This window comes from Lacerta agilis, chromosome 10 (genome assembly GCF_009819535.1).
Source record: "Lacerta agilis isolate rLacAgi1 chromosome 10, rLacAgi1.pri, whole genome shotgun sequence".
Lineage (NCBI taxonomy): Eukaryota > Metazoa > Chordata > Lepidosauria > Squamata > Lacertidae > Lacerta > Lacerta agilis.
The window spans coordinates 21,185,787-21,211,353 of NC_046321.1; the positions used below are offsets into that span (position 1 = coordinate 21,185,787).

General features: G+C 44.4%; 1 protein-coding gene and 1 pseudogene across 1 annotated transcript in view; one reads left to right on the forward strand and one right to left on the reverse strand.

The window, feature by feature from the left end:
* Nucleotides 1-2,889: 2,889 nt before the first annotated feature.
* The window catches only part of ATP6V0A4 (ATPase H+ transporting V0 subunit a4), a 35,001-nt gene continuing 12,323 nt past the window's right edge, over nucleotides 2,890-25,567 (reverse strand). The window contains exons 9-21 of the mRNA XM_033162691.1: nucleotides 21,626-21,719; nucleotides 21,325-21,537; nucleotides 18,322-18,472; nucleotides 17,350-17,489; nucleotides 16,685-16,842; nucleotides 16,217-16,310; nucleotides 13,113-13,231; nucleotides 10,566-10,782; nucleotides 8,585-8,692; nucleotides 7,172-7,300; nucleotides 5,308-5,425; nucleotides 4,018-4,192; nucleotides 2,890-3,060 (exon numbers count right to left, since the gene is read on the reverse strand). Coding sequence (XP_033018582.1) covers nucleotides 2,970-3,060; nucleotides 4,018-4,192; nucleotides 5,308-5,425; nucleotides 7,172-7,300; nucleotides 8,585-8,692; nucleotides 10,566-10,782; nucleotides 13,113-13,231; nucleotides 16,217-16,310; nucleotides 16,685-16,842; nucleotides 17,350-17,489; nucleotides 18,322-18,472; nucleotides 21,325-21,537; nucleotides 21,626-21,719 — 1,807 coding nt within the window. The 3' untranslated portion in view covers nucleotides 2,890-2,969. The remainder of the gene's footprint in view (nucleotides 3,061-4,017; nucleotides 4,193-5,307; nucleotides 5,426-7,171; nucleotides 7,301-8,584; nucleotides 8,693-10,565; nucleotides 10,783-13,112; nucleotides 13,232-16,216; nucleotides 16,311-16,684; nucleotides 16,843-17,349; nucleotides 17,490-18,321; nucleotides 18,473-21,324; nucleotides 21,538-21,625; nucleotides 21,720-25,567) is intronic.
* Nucleotides 11,536-12,498, forward strand: LOC117054014 (annotated as a pseudogene).

The window sequence follows — 25,567 nt, forward strand, 5'->3', positions numbered from 1 at the left end:
CAAGTATGGAACAAATATTATGTGGCACTTCATAAAAGCCCTAATCCAGTACAAAACAGTTTCCAGAGGGGTGACTGTGATAGACTGTGGCTGCAAAGGCAGCAGAATCTTGCAGCACCTTAAGTTGGTTATACAGTAAATGTGTTTGTCTTTCATGTGCAATAGGGCTATGGATTTATCTTATTCAAAGAGGGAAGAAAAGAGAGGAAGTGTTTGTTTCTGGTCTGCAGCTGGTAAGTCCTCTTGTTTACATCTACATTTAATAGTTTATGATCCAGATCAGACTGTTCCTCATGGTGATGTGTGGGAAAAATCTCCAGCTAGTTTAATGTTAAGCCGTGAAACAATTAAGATAATATGCAGGTTCTTACAATGAAGTTATGTTTACATGCTGAAAACACTCAGTCATTCCTGAATCCTGTTTGTGTTCTTCAGTTGCCAGGATAAAGAAATGTGATCTTGTAAGAGGATTACAGGCCATTTGGTAACCTGATCAACTTCAATATCTAAACATGCTTTTTGGGGGGTAAAATCTTCGAGTTGGCAAGAGAGACAGCCACACCTGAGTTGGTTTTGAGAAATTTATTCACTTATGCTACCAAATCAATGAACAAGCAGTTTTGACTTTTTAATGAAAATACATAGGGCGTTTCAACAGCTGTCTTCCATGGAGCAATAAAAGTTTAACACCAGGATATGAAGCTATATCCACACAGTGTTATTCTGCGAGTAGAGAAGTAATGGCTTGTTGCAGCCCTTGGTTTTTGTCAATGGGTTTCAACATGCCACACGATAGTTTATGTGTGTTACTATCAGATGCCATAAATATTATGAAGAGAGGGCTTCCCTAACTGTGCACTAGTCTGTGGAAGAACAGGAAATGAAAGATAGGAGTCTGTTAGCTCTAGACCTAGGAGTAGCTACCAAGAATTACGGTATGTCCCTATTAAACAAAGTAATACCTACTTCTGCTTATAGCAGGGATGATGTTGTGCAGGGTTACATAGCCTGGATTTGACCACCGGAAATGTCAATTTTGGCAGATTACCTTAAAAGTAGCTCCTCTCAAAAGCGTCATTTTTGCTTTTAGATTTTGCAAAAATAGCTCAACAACTTTGTCCCCCCCCCCACTCAAAAAACTATGGCGAGCCTAGGATACAAGTTCCTCATCTTTGTCTAATGGAAATATAGTAAAGGTTTGATGTGCCTTTTAAGAGTTATGCAGAAGGGAGGATATTGGCAGGTTGCTTCTCCCTTTATTGCAGCCCAACAGCAGGGAAAGCTGCAACTTCTGAGCTTGTTTCTAGTCTATGCAATTACTTGGGTTAAAGTTGCTTGACTTCTATAGCTAAGGACTAGATATGGATAAAGCCACCTGGTTCCACTCTGGAAAAGATTCTGCAGGCCTAGCCTTTTATGAACTTTCTGACTGATCCATAACCTGCTTGAGATTCTAGATTGGCAGTTTCTTCTGCAGAACTCCCCAAGGCACAGTGGGTGGGTTTTACTGAGCTCTCTAGATGTTTAACAAGCATTGTAGTCTATGCTGGGCATGCACAAATGCCTCCTGGACCAGCAAGGTGCTTTAACAGCATCACCTATGACACCAGCCAGGAGTTTTCTGTCTGAGCAAGCCTGGTACAGCAACCTACAATGCCAGAAAAGCATGCACTGGATTGCTCTGTCCTTGCATGACACATTTATGTCAATGCACCACATCAACACAAAAGGCTTCATCTGCCTAGAGTCCTGAATCCTGCTGTGCAAGGAGAGGATTTATGAACTGACAATGAAATTGTCCAGATGCCATTAAATCGTCCTGCAGTTTGCAGAAATGCAAATCCACCGGCCAATTCAATTTGTAGCGGAGTTCCCTGGCATCCCTTGCTAACCAGAAGTGCATGTTGTTGCTGGATTTTGGGGAGCCAAAATCTATAGGAGGCATCACACTTTGGCCTTGCAGTTCAACGCAAGTCTGCCTCCTGGCTGGGTGTGGCACAGCAGAAAAGCATGTTGCGCAGCAAAGTTGGGAAGTACTGCATTTGCAGAAGCCAAGGTCCTAGTTCTCATTGAGATGGCAAATCTATGTCTGGGCTGTACCACTTCAGAATACAGAAGGGAGCTCAGATGCTTAAATGCTCCTCTATACCACAAATGTGCCCTGCACCTTGAAAACTGGCAGGATGGGCAAGGGCTAGGCTAGAATGCTTTCCCCCTGATATTAATGGCCAAACTACATATTGCATTGGGAGCTGCCTCTTTTGAACCCTCAATGCTTTTATTATTTTGTAAAAGCAGCTATGGGGACTCACTGGAGGGGATCCCAATTTGGATCAGACCCCCTAGCATGGAAGCGCAGGCATCCAATTGTGATTAGTCACAGAGAGAAAAGCTCGCAGGCTGAAACATTTAAGTCCCACGTGGCTAATGGATCCCTGAGGGTGGGTGAGGATCTGTGTCACAGTTGGGGAGGGTCAGGCACTATCCCCCATATGCCCTGAACTTGCAGCTGCTTTTACAAAAAGAAAATTTCAGAGGGGGCTCCAAACATGAAACTCTATTGCAACATATCCTTGGTCCTTAGTCTTTTATGTAGACGGTCCAGTCCCCCCATGTTATGGAGGAGCATCAAATCGTGTGTGTCTACATACCTGCAATCTGAAATGGAACATAACTTGTTTATGACTTTACTAGGTCCAAATCAGATTCCTTTTGCATGGAGCAGAGTGACATTGTACAAGATGAGTGCAGAGGTGAAAGAAACCTTGGGTGGTACATCTTTGTTTTTAAATAAACCACTGACTCCCACTTTCTTTCTTTCTTTTTTACAATGGATTATAGAGGGAAATATTGTGACGTATTCCTGAAGCTGAACAACTTTCCCTTGCGGCTGGAGGAAGCTAATCTTGAGAGTTAGGAGGAGGAGAAGCAATCTTGAAAGTTTTAGATCTCCATGCTCTAGGTGGGCTTCAGTCTTCTGTTTGTTCTATGATGGCTTTAAAGGAGAATGGTACAAAGGCATATCCTGCCCCCGAGTAGAATTTGTTCTGGAACTCCACCCTAATGGGAGGGGAAAGAAAGGCATGTCAAATAAACAGGGTTTTTTGTTCAATGAGGGGTTAGTTTAGTCTAATTCAGGAGTTCTCATTTACAGGTGGGTAGCCGTGTTGGTCTGCCATAGTTGAAACAAAATAGAAAATTCTTTCCAGTAGCACCTTAGAGACCAACTGAGTTTGTTCTTGGTATGAGCTTTCGTGTGCATGCACACGAAAGCTCATACCAAGAACAAACTCAGTTGGTCTCTAAGGTGCTACTGGAAAGAATTTTCTATTTTGTTTCAGCAGTTCTCAATTAGCCAAGTACTGTGGGCCCTTTGTTTTTCAAAAGCCAAGCCATGGACCCCCTACTTTTGAAAACTGTGATATCGCTATGGTGGTTTTTGTTATGTGAATGGTGCCACGGACCCACTGGGTGGGTTACGCTGCCCCCACCCCCCGAGGCCTGTGGTCCACTGGTCAAGTTTATTATTTCTATCCTACTTTTCTATTAAACAGCAATCAAAGTGGCTTACAAAATGAAATACAGTTAACCATTTTTTTCATTTTTGAAAAGAGAAGATCAAAATAATGCGTCCATTAAAACAGTGCCTTGCGCCTTCAAATGAGAACTGAATCAAATTTCTCTCCCCCACCCCAGAAAAAATGTGATCTAAAGGCTAAAAGCCTCTTTGTGATGTAGTTGTCTCTCTCTGAAGATCCGATATAAGGTAGCAGATCTACTCCTTGGTCAGAATGTGAATCATTGATCACCTCCACCTATGCTCAACTTGTATAATTGTAAATAAACTAAAAGTTTCAAAAAAAAACCCACAACCTCTCCCAAGTTCCTCTCCTGCAGGAGAGTATCACGGAGCCGACTGGGGATGTGGGGAACCCATAGCGATACATTTGCAAACTATTTCCTTTCGTTATTTCTCTGTCAACCCTTTTCCTACTCAAATGCACCCAGGTTACGTACCAGTGAAGTCTCAGGGCATGCAGGAAGGCTGAGAGGCCCTCCATGATCAGTAAAATGGCTACAGTCAGAGCAGCAAAGACGGCAAAGAGGACGAAGATTACGATGAGTCCTATCCAGTTGCCGCTGGAGTGGAATGAGATGATCAGCACCTGGCCCCAGAGGACCTCGGAGAGCTCTGGAGAAACAAAGGGGAAGAGAGTACAGAGGCAAATGTCACGCAAGAAACAGCCATGAACAGCAAGACATTAAAGACCATTCAGGCAGGAGATGCCCCTAAGATGAGTAAGTCACAGCTCCCCTCTGTCCCCCCCCCCATGAAGGCCAGAACCTGTTTTAGCCAGAGGGCCGCATTCCTTTCTGAGCAACCTCCCAAGGGCCACTTGCCAGCAGAGGTTGGAGCTTCAACCTTTGTAATACAACAATATCCGAAGTTCACTGCCGCTTTCTACTTTCTTTGTTGATGAATCAGTACTGTTATTTTTCCTGTCTAAGGCTCTGTTCTCTTTCTTAAAGAGTGCGCCCAACCAATATTGAACGTGATGGCATCGCAGCTCTGTAACTGATCAGAACTGGCTTTGCAGTAACATCACCAAGAGCGAACAAAGCCAACTCCGAGCGAGGGCGCTGCTGCCTGCACCAGTCATTTGGTTGAACCCAGCCAGCTGGCCCACTGATCACCCTCAAACTATGTGGGTGAACCTTGTCGCCTCCTCTCAATACAAGCACAACCAAACTGCCCAAGAAGGGTGGTGGTGTTTTCTTGGCAATGCCAAAAACGTTGGAAAAAAACCACTCCCCATCTTTTGGCTCACTTCTAGCTTAAATGTGTCTAACTGTGTGTGGTATTCAACTAAGCTTTGCTTAGAGTAGATATGTTGAAATTAATGAACATGGATAAGTTTGATTCATTCATATCAATGGCTCTATTCTGAGTAAAACTTAGTTGAATGCAGTATGACCTTCCTTGTACATTGTCATTGAGTTCCTAATTATCTGCTGGCAATTCAAATAATCTCTGGGAGGGATGAGGAACCTGTGCCTCCCCCCCATATGTTGTTGGACTGAGTTTCAGCAAGGGCTGCTGGGAACTGGAGTCCAGCAATGCCTGGTATTTACCAGGTTCCCAACACCTACTCTGCGGAGATCCCTAGTATTAATATTCTCTCATCCCATGCCCAAACAGGTTCAATCCCTGTAAGGGACAACTGCATATTCCTGCACTTCAAGAGGTTGGATTAGATGATCCTCAGACATATAAAACACAGTGAGCACCACAAATGAAAAACTCACGTGCATGAGCCAGGCTCAGTGCCCAGAGCCGAAGGTAGGAAGCCGTGTTGGAAATGCAACCCAGGCAATATTCGATGGTGTGAATAGCCTGGTGAACAAAGATGTCTCCAAAGTTGAACTGAAAGAGATTTTAAAGGGGGGAAATTACATCTATATTGGGGCCAGGAGCACCCAAAGAACTACATAACCGAGGATTTGGCACAGAAGAATCAAAATTGTACAATGTACTATTGAAAAGCAATAAGAAAACATTATCAAAGGTTTACAATCTATTATTAGAATGGGACCTACAAGAATAAGTTAAAGGTTGAAGTGGGCTCAAGACATCAGCCATATGATATATTTGGAACAGAGGGAAAGGCTCTGGTGTGTAGATATTAGGTTCACCATTTGCTAGACCATAAAAGAGAATTTCAAGAAAATGTTTTTCAGGTGGTACCTAACACCATCAAAGCTTGCCAAAATTTATAAACAGAAGTCTAATTTACGTTGGAAATGTGGAAAAATGGAAGGAACATTGTTCCATATCTGGTAGAGCTGCAAAAAAAAAACCAAGACCTACTGGGGTATGATTCATGAAGAACTCAAAAAAATATTTAAAACATCTTTACAAAAGAAACCAGAGGCCTATTTATTCGGCTTATTGGGAAAAGACATACCACAGAAAAAGAAAGGAATTTTCTTATATGCTACAGCCAGGATAGTATATGCCAGCAAATGGAAGAGCAAACTAATATCCACAAAAGAAAACTGGCTATACAAAGTAAGTCAATTTATAGAAATGGCAAAGCTAACCACGTACATAAGAAGACAGACAAACCAAAAACTCAGATCAGAATGGCAACGTTTCGAAGAATACATGGACAAACACTGTTCAAGAAAGAATTATGCTAATATGCCTAGATTAAAGGAGTAAAGTAGAAAATATTAGGAATGTCGTAATGAGATCAAAATTTTAAAAAATTGCAATGATAGTAAGTCAAGATGTTGTGGGGGGGGGTCAAAGGGTGTGGTGGTGGGAAGATATGGGTGTGGGAAGTATTTATGTGTATGTAAATAGTAGTCTTATTTTTGTATGTTTTTGCACCGGTAGGGTGTATTTCTTTTTCTGTATTACTAAAATTTAATTAAAAAAAAAAAGAACTTCATAACCGATTCTCCCGTAAATATTTTGTATTTGTTTCTCAAACAGAGCACCTGCTACCAATATTGCCTTCATTCTTTAATCACACTAATGCTGCTGACTTTTCATCTACATTTGGATCCAACTGGACACCATGTTGAATTAAGACAGACCCTTTCAAGTCTGCAATGAGGGGTGTGTGTGTGTGTGTGTGTGTGTGTTAGAATTCCTGAGCAATGTTGCAGACAAAGCTGCTAGTGTATGCTTGTATATCTCTAGATATATACACAGGATAACGGCCACTTGACAGTGATGCCATATAACGTCTGCACACATTTCTTCAAACACTTTGGCTGAAAGTGGCCTACACGCTATGTGAAGAGGTGCCTCCTTTTGTCTGTCCTGAAGCTCACATTAATCAGCTTCATCAGGCATTAATAAACAAAAAACAAAACAAAACAAATGCAGCCTCATGCTAGTGACTGTACATCAGTGCATGGTTGGTTTATTAATGTTCATTGGATTGTTTTATTGAATATATGCAAAACAGTACAATCGGCTTCAGCGGAGGACCCCGGGTTCTAGTGCTATGAGGGAGGGAGAAAAAGAAAACCTCTCCCTATTCACTTTCCCCACAGCATACATAATTTCCCGCACCTCTATCTTCTTAACTAAAAAGCCTCAAAATGCAGAAACCATGTTTTTTTTTTTCCTCCATAGGGGAATTTCTCCAGCCCCTACCTCTTCCTCATGGTCCTCATGCCCGCCATCACTGTGGTCTTCTTGGACTGGCTTCTTAGGATAGTCAGACTTAATGATCTCCACCTCAATGTCCCCAGTGGGGCTCTCCGACAGCTCAGGTGAAGCCAGCTTAGGAGAAGCAAAACAGAGAACGGCTTTTGTCAGTGCGCGTATGTGCATGCGGGTCTCCAAAAAAGCAGATATAGCAAAAAGTAAGGCGTTTAGTCAAGTTTGTGGTCAAGCTTCCGGGGCCTGCCTGTCAGGGGTGGGCCGGGCAATGGATGCAATTCTTACCCCAGTACAGTTGGCTACATTAACAGCCCCTCAAAAGTCAAGAGCTTTCAACACACACACATGGACACATGCCAGGCGGGCAGAAGCAGTCAAGCTAGGTCTGGGGAAGGGCTTGTTCTGAGGAGAAGCCTGAGAGCTGGATAGAGGGACCAGGAGGTTCTCATTTGGCCCCCTGAGTCTGAGGCTCCCCAGCCCTGGTCTAAAGAGACTATATCCTTCGACTGAATAGTAATCGACCTATTTCTATATACATGCACCAGGCAATCCATTTTTCCATCGCCTCACTGTCATTTTTTTTTTTAGCAGACATCAATTTCACATCTTAACAATCTACAAAAAAGGTTCTTATTATTGAATAATGCTTTGGCTGACAAATGGGCTCATTAGTAGTCAGTTGCTATGGGGAATGTCTAAATGTACTTCAGATGGCGAAACAATGAATAACAGGGCAGTGAAAATAATCTTTGAATGAAATCACCACCCATCTAAGAAATTAATATTGTGGGGGGTGGGGTGGGGGGGGGTGGAGAACCAGGCACTTATTAGCAGGTCTCTTCCAGTGGTTTAATGTTTGGGTTGCATTATAATAGTTTTCAAATGGACTGGATTCAGAAAGCTGCTTTTTATATGAGCAGGAGCAGACTGCGGCCTAACAGTCAGAAAGTTAGAGAAGTGGACCCAGCCTTCTGTTCAGAAATGAAGTTTATTGTATAGCTATTGGTCAAGCCACCATCTTTCAGCCAAGACCACCTCAATAGGTAGCCTATATATTACTGATGCTATGCTGCTGCATAAACTTGTGAGTTTTAACTCTGCTAATAGAGCTTTCTCCTGCTGGAGCGATTGCAAACCCGTGTTTTAGCCATTTTTCCTTCGTTGTAAATCAGTCTGGTTGATCACCTATCACAGATGCTGTAGCAGCAGATTCCCTCCACTGCAAAGGGGTTGGATTTAGTTGACTTACAAGGTTCCTTCCAGCTCTACAATTCAGTGCTTTCAGAGCCTGGTTTTGTAATGACTTGCAAACCGTGAGATCTGCAAATATTTGCTACTAATCTACAGCTCATCTCACTCAAACCAAGATTGCCTTTACCCCTAGCAAGGAGGCCAAATTCTTACCATACGCTGAGCTCTCTGGTGATTGGCTCGAAGGATGAAAGGTTTAATCAAAAGCATCCAAGGAATAGAAATCAGGGCAAAAATTACCAGGAAGGTTTGTACTTCTTGCTACAAGGAAGGAAGGAAATAAGATAGTTAGATAAGCAATACACACCACCCACCCACACCTGCTTAAAGGAAAATTCGGTGACAATTATCTTTTTTTCCTCAAAAATGCGATTCTGCTGTGATATTGGAAAACAACACACTGGCTCACCAAGAGCTCCAATTCTGAATGGTTTAACACTTGATCCCTCTTGCCAGGGAACTCTGGGAATTGTAGGTCTGGAGGGAAATGTTGTTGTTCAGTCGTTCAGTCGTGTCCGACTCTTCATGACCCCATGGACCAGAGCACGCCAGGAACCCGTATCCTCCACTGCCTCCTGCAATTTGGCCAAACTCATGCCAGTCGCTTCGAGAACACTGTCCAACCATCTCATCCTCTGTCGTCCCCTTCTCCTTGTGCCCTCCATCTTTCCCAACATCAAGGTCTTTTCTAGGGAGTCTTCTCTTCTCATGAGGTGGCCAAAGTACTGGAGCCTCAACTTCAGGATCTGCCCTTCCAGTGAGCACTCAGGGCTGATTTCTTTAAGGATGGATAGGTTTGATCTTTTTGCAGTCCATAGGACTCTCAAGAGTCTCCTCCAGCACCATAAACAAAAGCAACAATTCTTCGGCGATCAGTCTTCTTTATGGTCCAGCTCTCACTTCCGTACATTACTACTGGGAAAACCATAGCTTTAACTATACGGACCTTTGTCGGCAAGGTGATGTCTCTGCTTTTTAAGATGCTGTCTATGGTCTCCTAATACACTACAGTTCCCAGGATTCTTGGGGTGTGTGAACCATGATTGTTTAAAGTGGTATGATATTGCTTTCAATGTATGGTGCAGATGAGACCCGTGTAAGTAAGTTTATTTTACCTTGAAGGAAGGAGCTATAATTTGGCAATATGGTTTTGTTAAAAGAAATGGACCTATGTGCTCTGAAAAACTCGACCACTCTGGCTGGAGATCAGTGAATTTGCTATTTGAGAAACAGAAATATATCCTGGGAAACCACTGACCGCTGAAGCTGCCTTACCAACATGATTAATTAGGACTCTTTGGGGAAATGTTTCGCAACTTTCAAACTGTGCTTTTGATTTAAGATTGTTTGCCAAGCATGCTGCCTGTATTCTCCTTCCTCAAGAGCGTGCTCATAAATCAAGAGCATTTGCCAATCTGTTCCTTGCAAGCTCATGTATGTACTTTTAATTTGTAACCTGGAACTGAGTGATTTTGTGCCATTTACAGGGCACGTAAGTCTGTTGTGAAACGGGCTGGGTTGTTTTGTTCTCGTTTTCATTATTCTGAGATAAACTTCATTTTATTCAGAAAGTTTAATCTGTTTCACCTGAAGTCTCTGCTTGTCTGCTTTCTCAACATCTAGGTTTTTTGTTTTTTTTTATAAGGCAGGAACCTCTTTTCCAGTACTGGCAGATCCAGGGCTCTACAGCATGAAAACCTATTTGTTTCCAACACACACAGCTACATTAGGGTTGCCATATTTCAAAAAATAAAAACCAGCAGCTTTCCCCCCCTTCTTTTTACAAAAATCCCAAAAAACCCACAATTTTTCAATTGACTTGCCTAAGATCCAGGACAAAGCACCGCCTTTCAGAAATCCCCCCCCCCGGATGTCAATTCCACCAATTACATCTCGGTAATGTCTGGGAAAATCCGGACATACAGCAGCCCTAAGCTACATTAGACTCTGAATCCTCCTTAGTCCATGACAAATAGTCAAAAAGAACCCTAAACCAGCCTTCCAAACCTGGTGCCCCTCAAATATTTTAGACTAAAACTCCCATCAGTCTCAGCATATAAAACTCTACACTTGGCTAACTAAAGTGTACTTCCTCAGTAACAAAGTTCTTGGCAAAAGAGAAAGGAGACCATACCTGATGCACATACAGCGGAGCATTTGTCTCATCGCCGTAACTGAACAGAAACATGTTGATAAAATGGATGAGGATGCTTGGGGCGCCTTGGGCATCAGCAACACCGTATTGGCACCACTTGAAAATAATCATGAAAACCAGGTAACCAAACAGGCAGAGGATGAAAATCATCTGTGGGATGAACTGCAGGATGATGTTGAGGGCTTGCCTGAAATAACTGGGAAGACAGGAGCCAAGAGAAGGAAAAACATCAGTGTGGAAGCGAAGAGAGTTTGCAGCAGCTTCCCACAGTGTGGTGTCCTCCAGACATGGTTGGACTCCTCCCATTGTTCCTCTTGGCCACTGCCTGTTCTAGATGGAGCTAATGGTGGGAGTTGTAGCCCTGCAACATCTGGAAGGCAGCATGTTGGAGAAAGCTGATTTATAGGATGATGTGGAAGGAAGGACAATCGGGCCATATTAAATCACCAGTTTGGTTTATTTTGGTAAGGTGAAGCCACCAGACAGTGCCGGATTACTAAATAGGCAGAGTAGACTTTTAGGAGCCCCGCAACAACAGATCAAAATAATACTGATTTGATCTTGAAATAAAATTACAATCCAGCTTTCTTGATTGTTAGCTTTACATACATCTATAATCAATGGCGTTCCCCCCCCCCCCGCCACATATGCCTTGCTCTCACTTTTTGCCAGCTTAAATGAAGTCTAGTGCAACCGTTTCTAACAGTCAGTAAAAACAGGAAGCCAAGATAAGTCAGATCGCTTCCTAGGTGCTTCTGTGGTAATACATCAGACCGTTTGTGGCCAGCCAAGATAGGAACATCCTGCTTCTGCAAAGTACCAGATACTACCAATCTTGCAAGTGACACAAGGATTGCTCTTTTCACCTGCACCCAATGAAGGAAGAAGAGGCTGCAATCGTTTGGTCAAGCAAGACTGAGCCAGCATCTTCTGTTGAGGAAAAAGTCTCTCTACTAAGCCCATGCTGGACAATGTGAACGTGAAGGGCAAGCACATGGCCATGCAGGTTGACTTCAGTGTCCCAATGAAGGACGACAAATTAACCTACCACCAGAGAATCAGGGCAGCTGTCCCAACCATCAAGCATTGCTTGGACCACAGAGATAGGTCTGTGGTACTGATTAGTCACCTGGGGTGACTTGGTGGAGTTCCTATGCCTGAGAAATTCTCCTTGCAACCTGCAGCCGCAGGACTTTGATAGGGACACCTTGTTCCTGGAAAACTGTGTGGGTTCAGAGGTGGAAGCAGCTGGTTCTGATCCTGAAACTAGCTCAGTCACTCTTCAGGGAAACCTCTGATTCCATGCAGAAGGGGAAGGGGAAGGGGAAGGGGAAGGGAAAGATACTTCAGGGAACAAGATCAAGGCTAATTCAGCAAAGGTAGGTGATTTCAGAGCATCACTTTCTAAACTAGGAGATGATTTTATCATTGGTGCTTTTGGAACTGCACACAGAGCTCACAGTTCCATGGTTGGGTTCAATCTACCTCAAAGCTGCTGGTTTCCTGATAAAGAAAGAACTTGATTATTTTGTTAAAGATCTAGAGCAGCTTTTCTCAACCTTGGGTCCCCAAATGTTGTTGAACTACAACTCCCATCATTACTAGCTAGCATGGCCAGTGGTCAATGATGAAGGGAGTTGTAGTTCAAAAACATCTGGGGACCCAAGGCTGAAAAAAGTCTACTCTAGAAAGTCCAGAGTGACCCTTCCTAGCAATCCTTGGAAGTGCTGAAGTTGAAGGTAAGATTCAGCTGACCCAAAACATGCTGGATCAAGTCAATGAGATGATAATTGGTGGTGGGATGGCTTTCACCTTCCTGAAAGTGCTCAACAACATGGAGATTGGTAATTCTTTGTAAGAAGAAGAATCTGTTGGGAGGAAAGCTGTATGCTTCCTTCTCTTAAGGTTCTAATTAATGCATGTGTTGTTTTAAGCAACCAGAGGACACTGCTTATGTAGCAATCTAGCCAGAATTTTCTTGTAACCCCTCTGTTTAAGTTAACTCCACCCCTAAAAGCTGAGTCGTCTTGTTTGCTATTCCTCCAGAAAATATGTCTGCTATTTCTCTTCTATCTCCACCCATCTTGCAAATAGTTCCTGCATGAATAAAGCCTTTAAACTCCAGAAACTGCAAGTCATTATTCCAATCTGATGCCCTCACTAAATCACTAAGAAGGTAGCTTTACTTCCTGCATTCGTTAAATATTGTTCAGTCTGGAGTAGTAATTAAGGGACCCTCTCTTGGCAGAGTTTAATTAATTAATTCAGTCTCTCAGAAACACCGAGGAATAAAGCCCAACATTCTCCTATATGAGGGATACAGACACTGAAGATATGGTCAAATGAAAATAGGGAGAGCAAAGAGATCACAAATGAAGAACTAAGGCAGCTGGGCCTGGGAAACAGCAAGATCTCCAAGGCAGAACAGCAAAAAAAAAGGATTCCAGTTCAGGAACCTACAAATGAATCACAGTTGTATATTACAACAAGCAACATATGAATTAAGCGTGGGACATTTTAACTTACATGTAGTTGAAGAGACTGAGTATTACCCCAAAGACCATGTGTGTGATACCCATGACAACAGACATCTTCATTTTGTAGGAGTTTAAAAACGTCAACTTGTTGCTTGCAATGTTCCAGATCTTGGAGAAACAGGAAAGACGACATATGAACATAACAAAAGTTGTAAGTGAGGGCCTGTCAGGCCACGAGATTATAAACACAGAAGGCGTTACCCCTCTAATCTTAAAAGAAGTGCCATTCATCCAATCCATGCCACCCCTTGCATCCTGGAGACTGAGACGGGAGCAGCATGGGGGTGGGGGTGGCAGCAGCGCTGTTCTGGCAGCAATACTGCTGCTCTCCAGAACTGGGATAGAGCGGGGCGAAGAGGAGGCAGCACGGTCAACGGAGAGCTGGGTTTGGGGGCAGAAGTACCCTGCAGATGTACACGCCCGTGAGGGGTCATGGCCCCAAACTAGGGATAAGGGAGAAATTCAATTTGAATTTGCATTTAAAAGTAAATTGGTTGAATCCAAAACAGTATGCAAACCAAAAACACAGATATGCTTTGAAATTTGCGCTTATCTGAATTTTGTGATGCGGGTCTCCAATATTTGCAAGAACGCATATATTAACGGAAAGTGTGTATTAAAATGAATGCAGTAGTCAAAATTCCATTAATGATGCTTTATGTTAGGGGAAATTGCTTTGTAAAAAGGTGAGTCGAAACTGCATACAAAAATGTGTCTTCGAGGAGAAATTCGTACCAAAACGCTAACTGATTTTCGTGAAGATCTTTTTTAAAAAAAAAATGAAAATTGCCTCAGAAACATGGATAACTGAATTTAAGACAAGAAAGGTGAGAAATGGGGAGAAGAGAAACTGACATGTCCTCCCATCTCTGCCCCTCGACCTCACTGCCCGCCCCTGCCCCCCAATCCTCATGAATGACAGGGTCACTGCCACTGGAAGGGCCCGCCTCTAGCACCACACATTACCTTCAAAGGGCCCCTTTCCCTTCCCTAATGCTGAACACAATCAGTCACTGGGGATGTTATCCTAGCATTCACTGACCATGTGAGAGGGGAGGTGCTGAATGCATATTCCTCGTTTGTGTTTCTCCACTGTTTTCAATTGTACTGTTTGTGTCTTGGTAAACCTATGGACCAGTCTGGCTGAAATAGGCAAATATGACTGATGGAGTGAAACACAACGAGGCCTATGCAGCGCCACCCAACGTCTGCCACTTTATGACTGCCGCTAGAAGGGTCTCCAAGGAGGAGGGTTTACTTGCAACCAAGGCTGCCATCTAGTGACCATTTACTTGGCTGACACCATTAAGATGTTAATTGGGAAGTTCTCTCCTGCTTGCTTCAAATAGCCTCAACAAGGTGGAGTTCTTCTGATGGGAAGCAGCAATGATGTGGGGAAGAAAATGTCCCGGGGGGGGGGGGGGAATTCGCTGCTCTGCTGTTCCATTTCTAAAATGTTAACCAACCTCAGTTAATGCAGAATGCTGATCGACATTTCCAATTTACAGTGCCATTGTTCCCTCTCCCCTTAAAAGCTAATCCTTGGAAACGTGGGAATTGGCAGCTCAGGAGAGTGTTTTCTCTGTGGCAGCCCCTGAATTGCAGAAGTCACTCCACACAAAGGTGTGGGTCTAACTTTGGTTGCACAGCTTCTGCCTGCATGCCCAAGACATACCACTTCACCGCTGGCGTCCAGCATTTAAGGTCTTTTGTTCAATTTGTATTACAGTGGTACCTCCGGTTGCGGACGGGATCCATTCTGGAGGTCCGGCTGGATCCCGAGGATTTCGCAACTGGAGGACCGCTTCTGCGCATGCGGCAAAACCCAGCAAAATACTTCCGGGTTTGCCGCTTTCGCATCCCGAAGTTTACATAACCAGAGGGTTACGTAAACGGAGGTACTACTGTATTTCTGTTCTGGTTGGAAGAGGTTTGCTGTCGACTTCTTTTTATAACTGTACGTTGACGTTGTTGTAACCGAATGGTTTTGTGGTTTTTATCAAGGCCTTATGGGGAGGGGCAGGGAAGAAAATTAATTAATTAATTAATCGATTAATGCACATGTCCACTCAGGAGTTATGTCTCATTGCATCGAATGGGGCTCCTCCCAGGTAATTGGATATGAGGGAAGTGTACATTACTGAATTGCCCTGCACTAAAATATTTCATGTATTCCAATACAAACAAAACTTTGAATTTCATTAAACATAACATTACAACCACACGGTGCGTTTTGCCAACTCTCATGGGAGCTGCAATCCAAGCATGGCAGGTTGGGGAAGGCTCAGGAAATGCATCTCGTTAAATTGCCTCCAAGAGAAGTTGACCTGGCACGACACGGATGCAACGCTATGCTTTGATCAGCTGAGTGGCAGGTAGAAATTCAACGAGCAAAAGCTTTTTCCCAGCACAGCAATGCAGCAAAAGCTAGCCCAGGCATAGAAGAAGAAGAAGAAGAAGAAGAAGAAGAAGAAGAAGAAGAAGAAGAAGAAGAAGGAAGAAGAAGAGGAGGAGGAGGAGTTTGGATGTGATATCCCGCTTTATCACTACCCGAAGGAGTCTGAAAGCGGCTAACATTCTCCTTTCCCTTCCTCCCCCACAACAAACACTCTGTGAGGTGAGTGGGGCTGAGAGACTTCAAAGAAGTGTGACCAGCCCAAGGTCACCCAGCAGCTGCGTGTGGAGGAGTGGGGACGCGAACCCGGTTCACCAGATAACGAGTCTACCGCTCTTAACCACTACACCACGCTGGCTCTCTAACAAGCAAACTTGGCCCTCCAAATGTTTTGGGACTACAACTCCCACCATCCCTGACCACTGATCTCGTTAGCTAGGGATGATGGGAGTTGTAGTCCCAAAACATCTGGAGGGCTGAGTTTGCCTATGCTTGGGCTTAGACCCTTCACCTGCTGAATTTCTGCTTATCCTCCAGCTGTTAAAAAGACACAGAAAGCAAAGCTGGTTGCCACAATCTGCTACTTACTACCATCTGTTATTTTCCCGGAAATCTTGGATAGGCCCAACCAACAGATCACCCCTCTTCCCTCCATCATGACCCACTGCCAGATGAACAGCAGGAGGAGTTGTGATTACCGGATCAATTCCAAAAGGATAGGGGTTTCCAGAGAAAACTCCTGCCACTGCCGGATCCAGCTGGAGCATCTCTGACTTATGGACCATTTCTTCCCTACAAATGAAGAGAGAAACGTGATTTGCTTAGGTTGCCCACAGGAGTGAGATGGGCTTTCCTTATTGCTTGATGCTTGAAGTAACCCCAAACCCCAAACCATTGCTAACCACTTTGCATTAGCCAAACCCATTCTGAATTGAGGCAAAGGGCATTTGCCCCTCACTATTTTCCTGCTCCTGCTCTGCACCCCTGGATACTGCTGGTGTGGGGCAGGGAAATAAGGAAGGTTGCGACCAGAGGAATGTTCCAGAAGACATTGTGGAAGGGCAGGGGAGACACAACAACTGTATATGCGGCTGCCGTTTTCTGCAGCCGTCACACATTTAGGGTAGCATCTAGGTCAGCTCACAAGGACCCAGCTTGCCACTTACGTCCAGTTCCCACTGCTGTACATGGAGCGGACAGACCAGGAAGACCCAAATATATTGAATGACTTGGAGAAGCAATCGTTGTAGATGAAGCCGGTGTAGATGGAGAAGATGCTCATGAGGAGGATCATGTAGCGGCCACTGAAAAAGGTGTTCCAGATCTGCACAGGGTGATTGCCAGGACAAAGAAAATATCAGGAGCCAGCGTACAAGGGCTGGCAAGCCTCAGACTAAATATGGCCCTCTAGGGCTCACTTTCTGGCCCTCTGAACGCTTCCCATCGCTAGCCCAGCTCCGCCCCCCTGGTGTCTTGGCCTGGTTGGAAAGTGTCCTTGAACTCTGGTAATCTTCTTGCTTGCCTGGAGGGAGGAGGGAGGAGTGTTTTTGTGTGTAGAAACTGGCCTGCTGTGTAAAATTTGCATTTGTTGCTCTGCCCACTCCTGCCCCCCGCCTTGGTAAGATTGCCCAGAAGGGCATGTGGCCCTGGGGAGTGAAAATGGTTCCCTATCCTTACAGTATATGAAGAAACATTTGGAGGAACTTATCGTCACCCTCCTTTCCCAATCCCCGCTTCAAATAACTGGTTTTGAAATAAATTATTTCTCTGTCCCTGGAGCGAAACCTTTGAAGGCTGCCATCAGCATACAGTTCTGCCTGAGGCCACTCACCTCACTGTCAATTTTCTGGGCTAAGAGGGCCTTCTCGTTGCTGACCATCCAGAGGGCAAAGGCCAGCATGACAGTCCCGTGGCCACAATCACCAAACATCACCGCAAACAGAAAAGGGAAGGTGATTATAATGTAGGGGGCTGTGGGACAGAGAAAGGCGTTAAGGTCACTCATTGAAAGGAAGGGGGTTGCTGAGCCAAGGAGCACCGGGAATTCCCATTCCCCAGCATGGGGGGGGCCCCCATTTGGTGGCACTGGGAAATCCGTTTCCCAGGCTCCCTGGAGGTAATGCCAATCCCACCATATGCCAGCGAGAAAAAGCCAAATGCATTTGGTGCTTGAATTATAGAGTGGCCTAACACCTTTTTTTATATATATAAAAAAAAAACAACAGTCTCAAAGGTTACAGGTGGGTGCAGGATTTGCCTAAAATTGGAGAGGCAGCATAGCTTGTGGGTTTCATTAAAGCCCATAATTTGAGTACTGGTTCCAGCAAATAAAGTAAATTAGCCCGTGAGAACTAATTGGAATCACCAGGTGGCACTGTTATACATCACAGTGAAGCCTCTTTTGGGGCAAGCAGAAGGGTGGGCATTTTCATTACCAAAAATACATTATAGTTGATTATTGTTATGATTGTGTTCTGAAAACCTGGCCCTGGTGATGGCACTGAATGTCCCGTAAAGAAACATTTGCCTTGCTGACAGCACCTTTTGTTCACCCCCTTACAATGGCTTGCAAAAAACAGAACGTATCCATGTTGCTTTCCCCCCTCTCCTTCTGGAAAAAAAAAACACCACATTCAATCTACAGAAACCCAAATGTCGCTGCATTTCAGGCAAGCAGCCCTGGTTTAAGTTGAAGTAATAGGAATCGACAGAGGAATAAAAGCACCTTGCATTTCATTTTAAATCTTGAATCCTAAAAAACAACCCACCAAGCTACAGCAAAAAAATAGAACAGTCTGTTTACCTGGGTTAAGTTCCCTGTAATTACCCACACCATAGGCATCTACAATAGTCTGAAAACCCAAAGTGAACTTATTGGTCCTGTTAAAGGTAGGAGGAGACATCTTGGTCTGTATCGCAGTCAGGAGTGGGTTGACTGTAGAGCCGCTACGTTCCTGCAATCAGATTGATGGTGATTAGGGTGGCATTGAGCCAGTGTGGTGTAGTGGTTAAGAGCGGTAGACTCGTAATCTGGTGAACCGGGTTCGCGTCTCCGCTCCTCCACATGCAGCTGCTGGGTGACCTTGGGCTAGTCACACTTCTTTGAAGTCTCTCAGCCTCACTCACCTCACAGAGTGTTTGTTGTGGGGGAGGAAGGGAAAGGAGAATGTTAGTCGCTTTGAGACTCCTTCGGGTAGTGAAAAGCGGGATATCAAATCCAAACTCCTCCTCCTCCTCCTCCTCCTCCTCCCTGTGAGATTTTGCCATCCCATCTATGCTCACTCGACCACTTCAATCTGAGGAACTGGCACTGCTAGACATGCAACGTAATATCTGTCTGCATTTGTAACAACTCAGGTGTTGTTGTTTTTTAGTGTGGGAGCACCTAGAATTTGGAACTCCCTGCCTTCACTGAACTCTTTTGGGTACCTGCTAAAAACATTTTCGTTTAGACAGGCCTACCCAGATATTTAGAAAGTTGGTGTGTGTTTTAATCTGTTTTCAGTTTATTGTTGATTTTAATTTTTTTGAAATGTTTTAAATTAATGTTGTTAGATCTTTTTATGGATACTTTTACTGTTTTCTCATTTACTTTGACGGGTTGTGGTGGGTTTTTTTTTTTTTTTTTTAAAAACGATCAAGTCCAGTATAAATTTTATGAAACAGATTTATAAACATCTGCAACAAAAAATTGGATAAATATCTACGACATAAAATACCTACAGCAAAGCTAAGCCAGGACTCGGCTACATTAGTAAAAATAAAACATTATAAATGCATTCTAACACTGTGACACCAGATGGCGCTGTAGAGCCAAAACCGGAATTTTCCATTGTGAGCTTTAAAACGTCCCCCCCCTCCCCTGAGCATTTTCAAAGCATTTTTTTATAGCTGCCAAGGGAAACGAACCCTTTAGCAGAATGTCAATGCGTTTGTGACACACATCAAAAGTGGTTGGGCTAAACTTCACTTTCCAGGGTTCTTTGTATAGGAAACCCACTAGGCGTTAATGTTACCTAGGATTACAGGGCAGGGGCAACATTGCTCAGAAGAGTTGTGTATTTCAAGTATTTCTACGGAGTCCCAAACTCATTTTATGCAGAAGGTATAAAGTGGGTAATAAAGCTAGATAGACACAACAACAAAATAAAATGCAAAATATTTAAATGAACAAATGAAGACAGAATCCTTTAGGACACTGCCCCCACTTTCTCCCCAATATCTCAGATCACACCTCAAGATCTCTACATATAAACCCAAATACTGGTTTATATGTTAAAAATAGAAGCTTATGCAGTAGAGTGAAGGTCAGACAGCACTAAAATGGTATGAGCAATAAATAAATAAAACACACAGACACACACACACACACACACACACACACACACACACACACACACACACACCAGAAAACGGAAATGGCTACGGTCAGCAAATACTGCAGATTATTCCATTTTGAGCTTCATTTCCCCAGCATCAGGGACATTTGTTTTCCGATGTTTCCAAAATTAGCTATTGTGAAGCTGACAACAGCTGTTTTCTTCTTCTCAAGCAACCCTGCCCCGTCTCTCCCACTTCATATAAAGACTATTGTGCCATGGGATGCTACCTGCAAAATACACAGCAATCATGGCCTGGTTCAGTTGAGCTCAGGGCAGTCTTCGCCAACCAGGTGCCCTCCAGATATTTGGGACTACCAATTCCATTCGAAACAGCCAGCACACCTGTATAGCCTGAAACATCTGCTTGATGAAGACTGCCTAAGAGGTTGCGTGTGGTAGGGAAGTGAGATTTGGTCGCCCTCGTAACACACTGGGTGTACCTGCCCTGCCTGTGGTACATATGGATGCCACCTTCCCGAAAACTGAAACGTTAATGTTCGGCTCAGGTCTATCCCTGTGCTATTTCACATGTGGGAGGCTTTTAAAGAGGACCCAGCAAATTCATGGAGGGCTATTAATGAATTTGCTTGCCACAGTGTCTATGTCTTATGTCATCTTAAGGCTGTGCGATATATTGTCCAAAACCGATTTGAAGCCCATACAGCCATATCAGGTTCATAATTTTTGACCTGGCTATCTATCGTGAATCATGGTGTGTGTGTCACGTGCGATATGCAGAAATCACAATGTGGGGAAAACCGTGAAGCCAGCCAATGCTTCTACAGAGCTCCATCTTTATTTCAGACATCGTGATATATATCGGTTTATCGTGATGCTTAGCTGGTGATATATCATGATGTCGAAAACCAGATACTGTATCGCCCTGGTCTACTCATCGTTAAGTGGTCCAAAAAGACCCTTGCCAATTTCCAAGTGGTTCTTGACTTAATTAGCTGCAAAGGAACCTGCCTTATATTGACCATGGTCCACCTCGCTTTGTCTGTGCTAGCTGACAGCATCTCTCCAGGGTCTTCATCAGACCTACCTGGAGATTCTAGGCATTCTGTATCCCTCAGCCATTCACCCAAAGAATGCTAGTGAGAACCCTCTGGAAATCAGCTAAGGCAGGCACATCCAACAGGTGGATCGTGAACTACCAGTAGATAACCGGACGTGTGTGGTAGATCACCGGCTCCCCTCAAAGAAGCTGTACAAGTTTTGCTCCCCTAAAAAAGCTCACAATTTTTGCCCTGCATCCCCCCCCAAACACGGGTTCACCTCCTTCCTAAAAAAGCTCAACAGCTGTGACCTGAACCCCCCAAAAAAGGGGTAGATCACTGCCAGCTTTTAACTCTGCGAGTAGATCACAGTCTCTTAGGAGTTGGCCACCCCTGAGCTGAAGAATTCCAGGCCCAGCACCTTACCATTCCCTGATGCAGAGCCCTTTTTACACCGCCTGTGTCCACCACGGGGAACCAGATCTCAGCAATGATGCACTGCTGGGTGACGTCGATGTTGCACAAATTCAGGACGTGGTAGATGGCCTTCATTTTCTTCGCCTTGATCCCCCAGCTCCACAGGTTCACTGACGCCCCCTTCAGCAGCGCCTGCCGATGGGACTCGGTTTGGGTGATCACCTGAGAACAAAGGACATACATATATGAAGAGCCCTGGGCAGGCCTGGCCTACCACTAAGTCACAGGAATGAGGCCCAAGGCGACCTACTGTGTTTAGATCCTCAATCCTTGTGTTCACACCAGCAGCCATCTCCCGGCGTTCTCCAGCCGACTCGGGGCAAGGGTACACCGTGGCACGGAACCTGGGGGGGGGGGTTTGGAACGAGTCAAAACAAACAAGCCAGTGACAACCATTGTACAACCGTGTCCATCACGTACTGAAAACAAGGCCTTCTGGTGGTTCCCTCACTGCGAGACGTTAGGTTGCAGGGAACCAGGCAGAGGGCCTTCTCGGTGGTGGCGCCCGTCCTGTGGAATTCCCTCCCATCAGATGTCAAGGAAATAAACAACTACCTGACTTTTAGCAGACATCTGAAGGCAGCCCTTTGTCAGGAAATTTTTAATGTCTAACATTTTACAATTTTTAATGTGCTGTAAGCCACCCAGAGTTGCTGGGGAACAGACAGATGGGCGGGGTATAGATACAATAACAATTAAGATAATAATAAGCCAACAGGGGCCACCATCAAGCCGCTTAGTAATCACAGCAATTCTTCTGTGGTGACTTTGGTGAAAACAAGAGTGACTGACTCACTTGGCTGTGCTTGGACTCCTTGTGGCCCAACAGTAAGCATAAACCTTGGTGCACTCAGGGTCAGGGTTAGGCCACATAAACACCATTCATTTAAAGCACCATGAAAGCATGTTAAACCATCATAGCTTCCCCCAAAGTACTCTGGGAGCTGTAGTTTGTTAAGGGTCCCAAGAGCTGTTAGGAGGTCCCTATTCTCCTCCCTGGAAGGACAGATCCTGAAGTTGAGGTTCCAGTACTTTGGCCACCTCATGAGAAGAGAAGACTCCCTGGAAAAGACTGATGATGGGAAAGATGGAGGGCACAAGGAGAAGGGGACGACAGAGGATGAGATGGTTGGACAGTGTTCTCGAAGCGACTAGCATGAGTTTGTCCAAACTGCAGGAGGCAGTGGAGGATAGGGGTGCCTGGCGTGCTCTGGTCCGAGGGGTCACGAAGAGTCTGACACGACTGAACGACTGAACAACAACAACAACAACAACATTCTCCTCCCAGAGCTACAATTCCCAGAGTTCCCTGGGAAGAGATTCTGATCATTAAACCAATCCTGTGAGAGGGATAGGGGTCTCCTAACAACTCTCGGCACCCTTAACAAGCTACAGCTCCCAGAATACGTTGGGGAAAGTTAAGACTCTTCAAAGTGGTATCATGTGAATGTGGCCCAAACCCAGACCCTCCAAGTCTCCCTATTTTCCAGGGACAGTCCCAGATTTACAGAAGCCATCTCAGTTTCTGATTTGATCCTGGGATGTCCTGCTTTTCCTTCGGATGTCCCTATTTTCACTGGAGAAATGTTGGAGGGTATGCAGTTATCCAACCCCTGAGCCAAGGAGATAAGTAACTATACCACCTTTTAGAAGACACCTGAAGGCAGACCTGCATAAGAAAGTTTGTTTTTAATGTTTAAGGTTTTATTACATTTTTATATATGTTGGAAGCTGCCCAGAGTGGTTGGGGCAACCCAGTCAGATGGGTGGAGTATAAGAGTAATGAGAATAATAATAGAATGTTGTTGTTGTTGTTCAGTCGTTCAGTCGTGTCCGACTCTTCGTGACCCCATGGACCAGAGCACGCCAGGCACGCCTATCCATCACTGCCTCTCGCAGTTTGGCCAAACTCATGCCAGTCGCTACGAGAACACTGTCCAACCATCTCATCCTCTGTCATCCCCTTCTCCTTGTGCCCTCCATCTTTCCCAACATCAGGGTCTTTTCTAGGGAGTCTTCTCTTCTCATGAGGTGGCCAAAGTACTGGAGCCTCAACTTCAAGATCTGTCCTTCCAGTGAGCACTCAGGGCTGATTTCTTTAAGAATGGATAGGTTTGATCTTCTTGCAGTCCATGGGACTCTCAAGAGTCTCCTCCAGCACCATAATTCAAAAGCATCAATTCTTCGGCGATCAGCCTTCTTTATGGTCCAGCTCTCACTTCCATACATTACTACTGGGAAAACCATAGCTTTAACTATACAGACCTTTGTCGGCAAGGTGATGTCTCTGCTTTTTAAGATGCTGTCTAGGTTTGTCATTGCTTTTCTCCCAAGAAGCAGGCATAATGTAACACATTATTACGCTCCAAGTTCCTTCCTCCTCAAAACAGTATTATTTCAATGGTACAGCATGACCAGGCGTTTTAAGCATGAATAGGCACGAACAAATCTGTCAATCTAATTTTCATTTAGTTTCACATTCCCCCACCCACCAACCCATCTGAAGTTCGGGTCACCTCATTTCCACATCAATTTGTGGGTTTCTTTTCTTTTTTTTAAGCCGTGACAAAATTTTGCAAGAGTTTTGGTGCACATCTCTCCCCATTGTATATGCCATGTTGCTTAATATATATATATTTTTGCAAGCAATGTCCCCTAAATCAAATGATTATGCTATTTTCACTGATGCACATTTTCTCCTAACACACACACACCTTTTCACACAATTCTTTTTCTGGCTGGCGAACTGCGCGGCAAAATTTGGAAAAGCATAAATTTCAAAGGATAGCTACATTTCGATTCGTGTGCTGTTTCTAAATGCAAATCTAATCAAATTTCAGCCCCATCCCTTAATCATGAGTACACAGCAGCCATAATAAGCTCGCCTGAAGTAGCACATCTTTTTCTCCAGTAATGCGCGGACTGGCTGGGCTGTCGATTGTTTGCCGAACTATCATCTGATTACAAGGCAGTCCTTGCATATGCATGAACCAGAGTACAAGGCAAAGTCAATAATACTTTGCTCCCTGATTTTAGGCACAAAGTGCTACGGAAGAATAATTAATCTTTGCTCCAATTTCAACTCTGAAATGGGATCTCCAACAAAATATTCTAAAAAAGAAAAGAAAACCTCGAGCCTCCTAGCCCTTCTTCATTATTATTTCCGTTTCATATGCTTCTGAGTTCTGAACCCATCTTTAAATTAGACTTTTAAATCGTGCCTGAAAGATTATTCCTCTTTACTGCAGCCCACAGATTTGGTACTTTCCCCCCCACACGATCACAGTAACTTGGCTTTGATCTTCTAACAGCCCTATTGCATACAGAATGTCACTTTTACCCTAATGGCACATACGATCTTAAGAAAACTCAAGGAGAGTTCACTGGGGAGCCCTCTCAGGCGAAGAGATCTGCTGAAGCAGTCAGCGAACATCCAAGCACCTTCAAGTTAAAGAGAGGAGGATGCAGGGAACACCCACTATTTTTTATTCCACTTTATATTTTTTGATAGATCTGCGTGTGGATTTGCCACACATGAAACTGGCAGAGCAATGACACTAATTAAAAACAACTTGCGGTATAAACAAGGGGCGCAAGCTCTTTCACTGCTGGAGTTGTACTGCTGCTATCTCAGATGCCTATTAGCTACAGTCATACCTCGAGTTACGAACGCTGCGGGTTGCCTGTTTTCAGGTTGCAGACTGCGCCGAACATGGAAGTACCGGAAAGGGTTACTTCCGTGTTTTGGCGCCTGTGCATGCGCAAAAGCACCAAATCGCGGCGCTGCGGGTTGCGAACGTGCCTCCTGCACGGATCACGTTTGCAACCCAAGGCATGACTGTATTTGTATTTGCATCTTGTCAAAAATAATGTGCCAGAATCACCAATAGACTACAGCAGCACACACCCAGTTTGGGCATGATTCTGACCTACAGAATCATGGAATTGTGCCGCTGGAAAGGTCATCAACTCCAAACCCCAGCAATGCAAGAATCACAGCTAAAGACTCCTTGACAGATGGCCACCCAACCTCTCCTTAAAAACCTCCAATGAAGGATAGTCAACCAACCTCCGACCCAGTGCTGCCGAACAGCTTGTAGCCCCATCAAGTTCTTCCTGAAGTTGAGTCAGAAGTTATTGAAACTGACTGCTAGAAGTCACGGGGGGTGGGGGTGGGGGTAATGGAAATTGT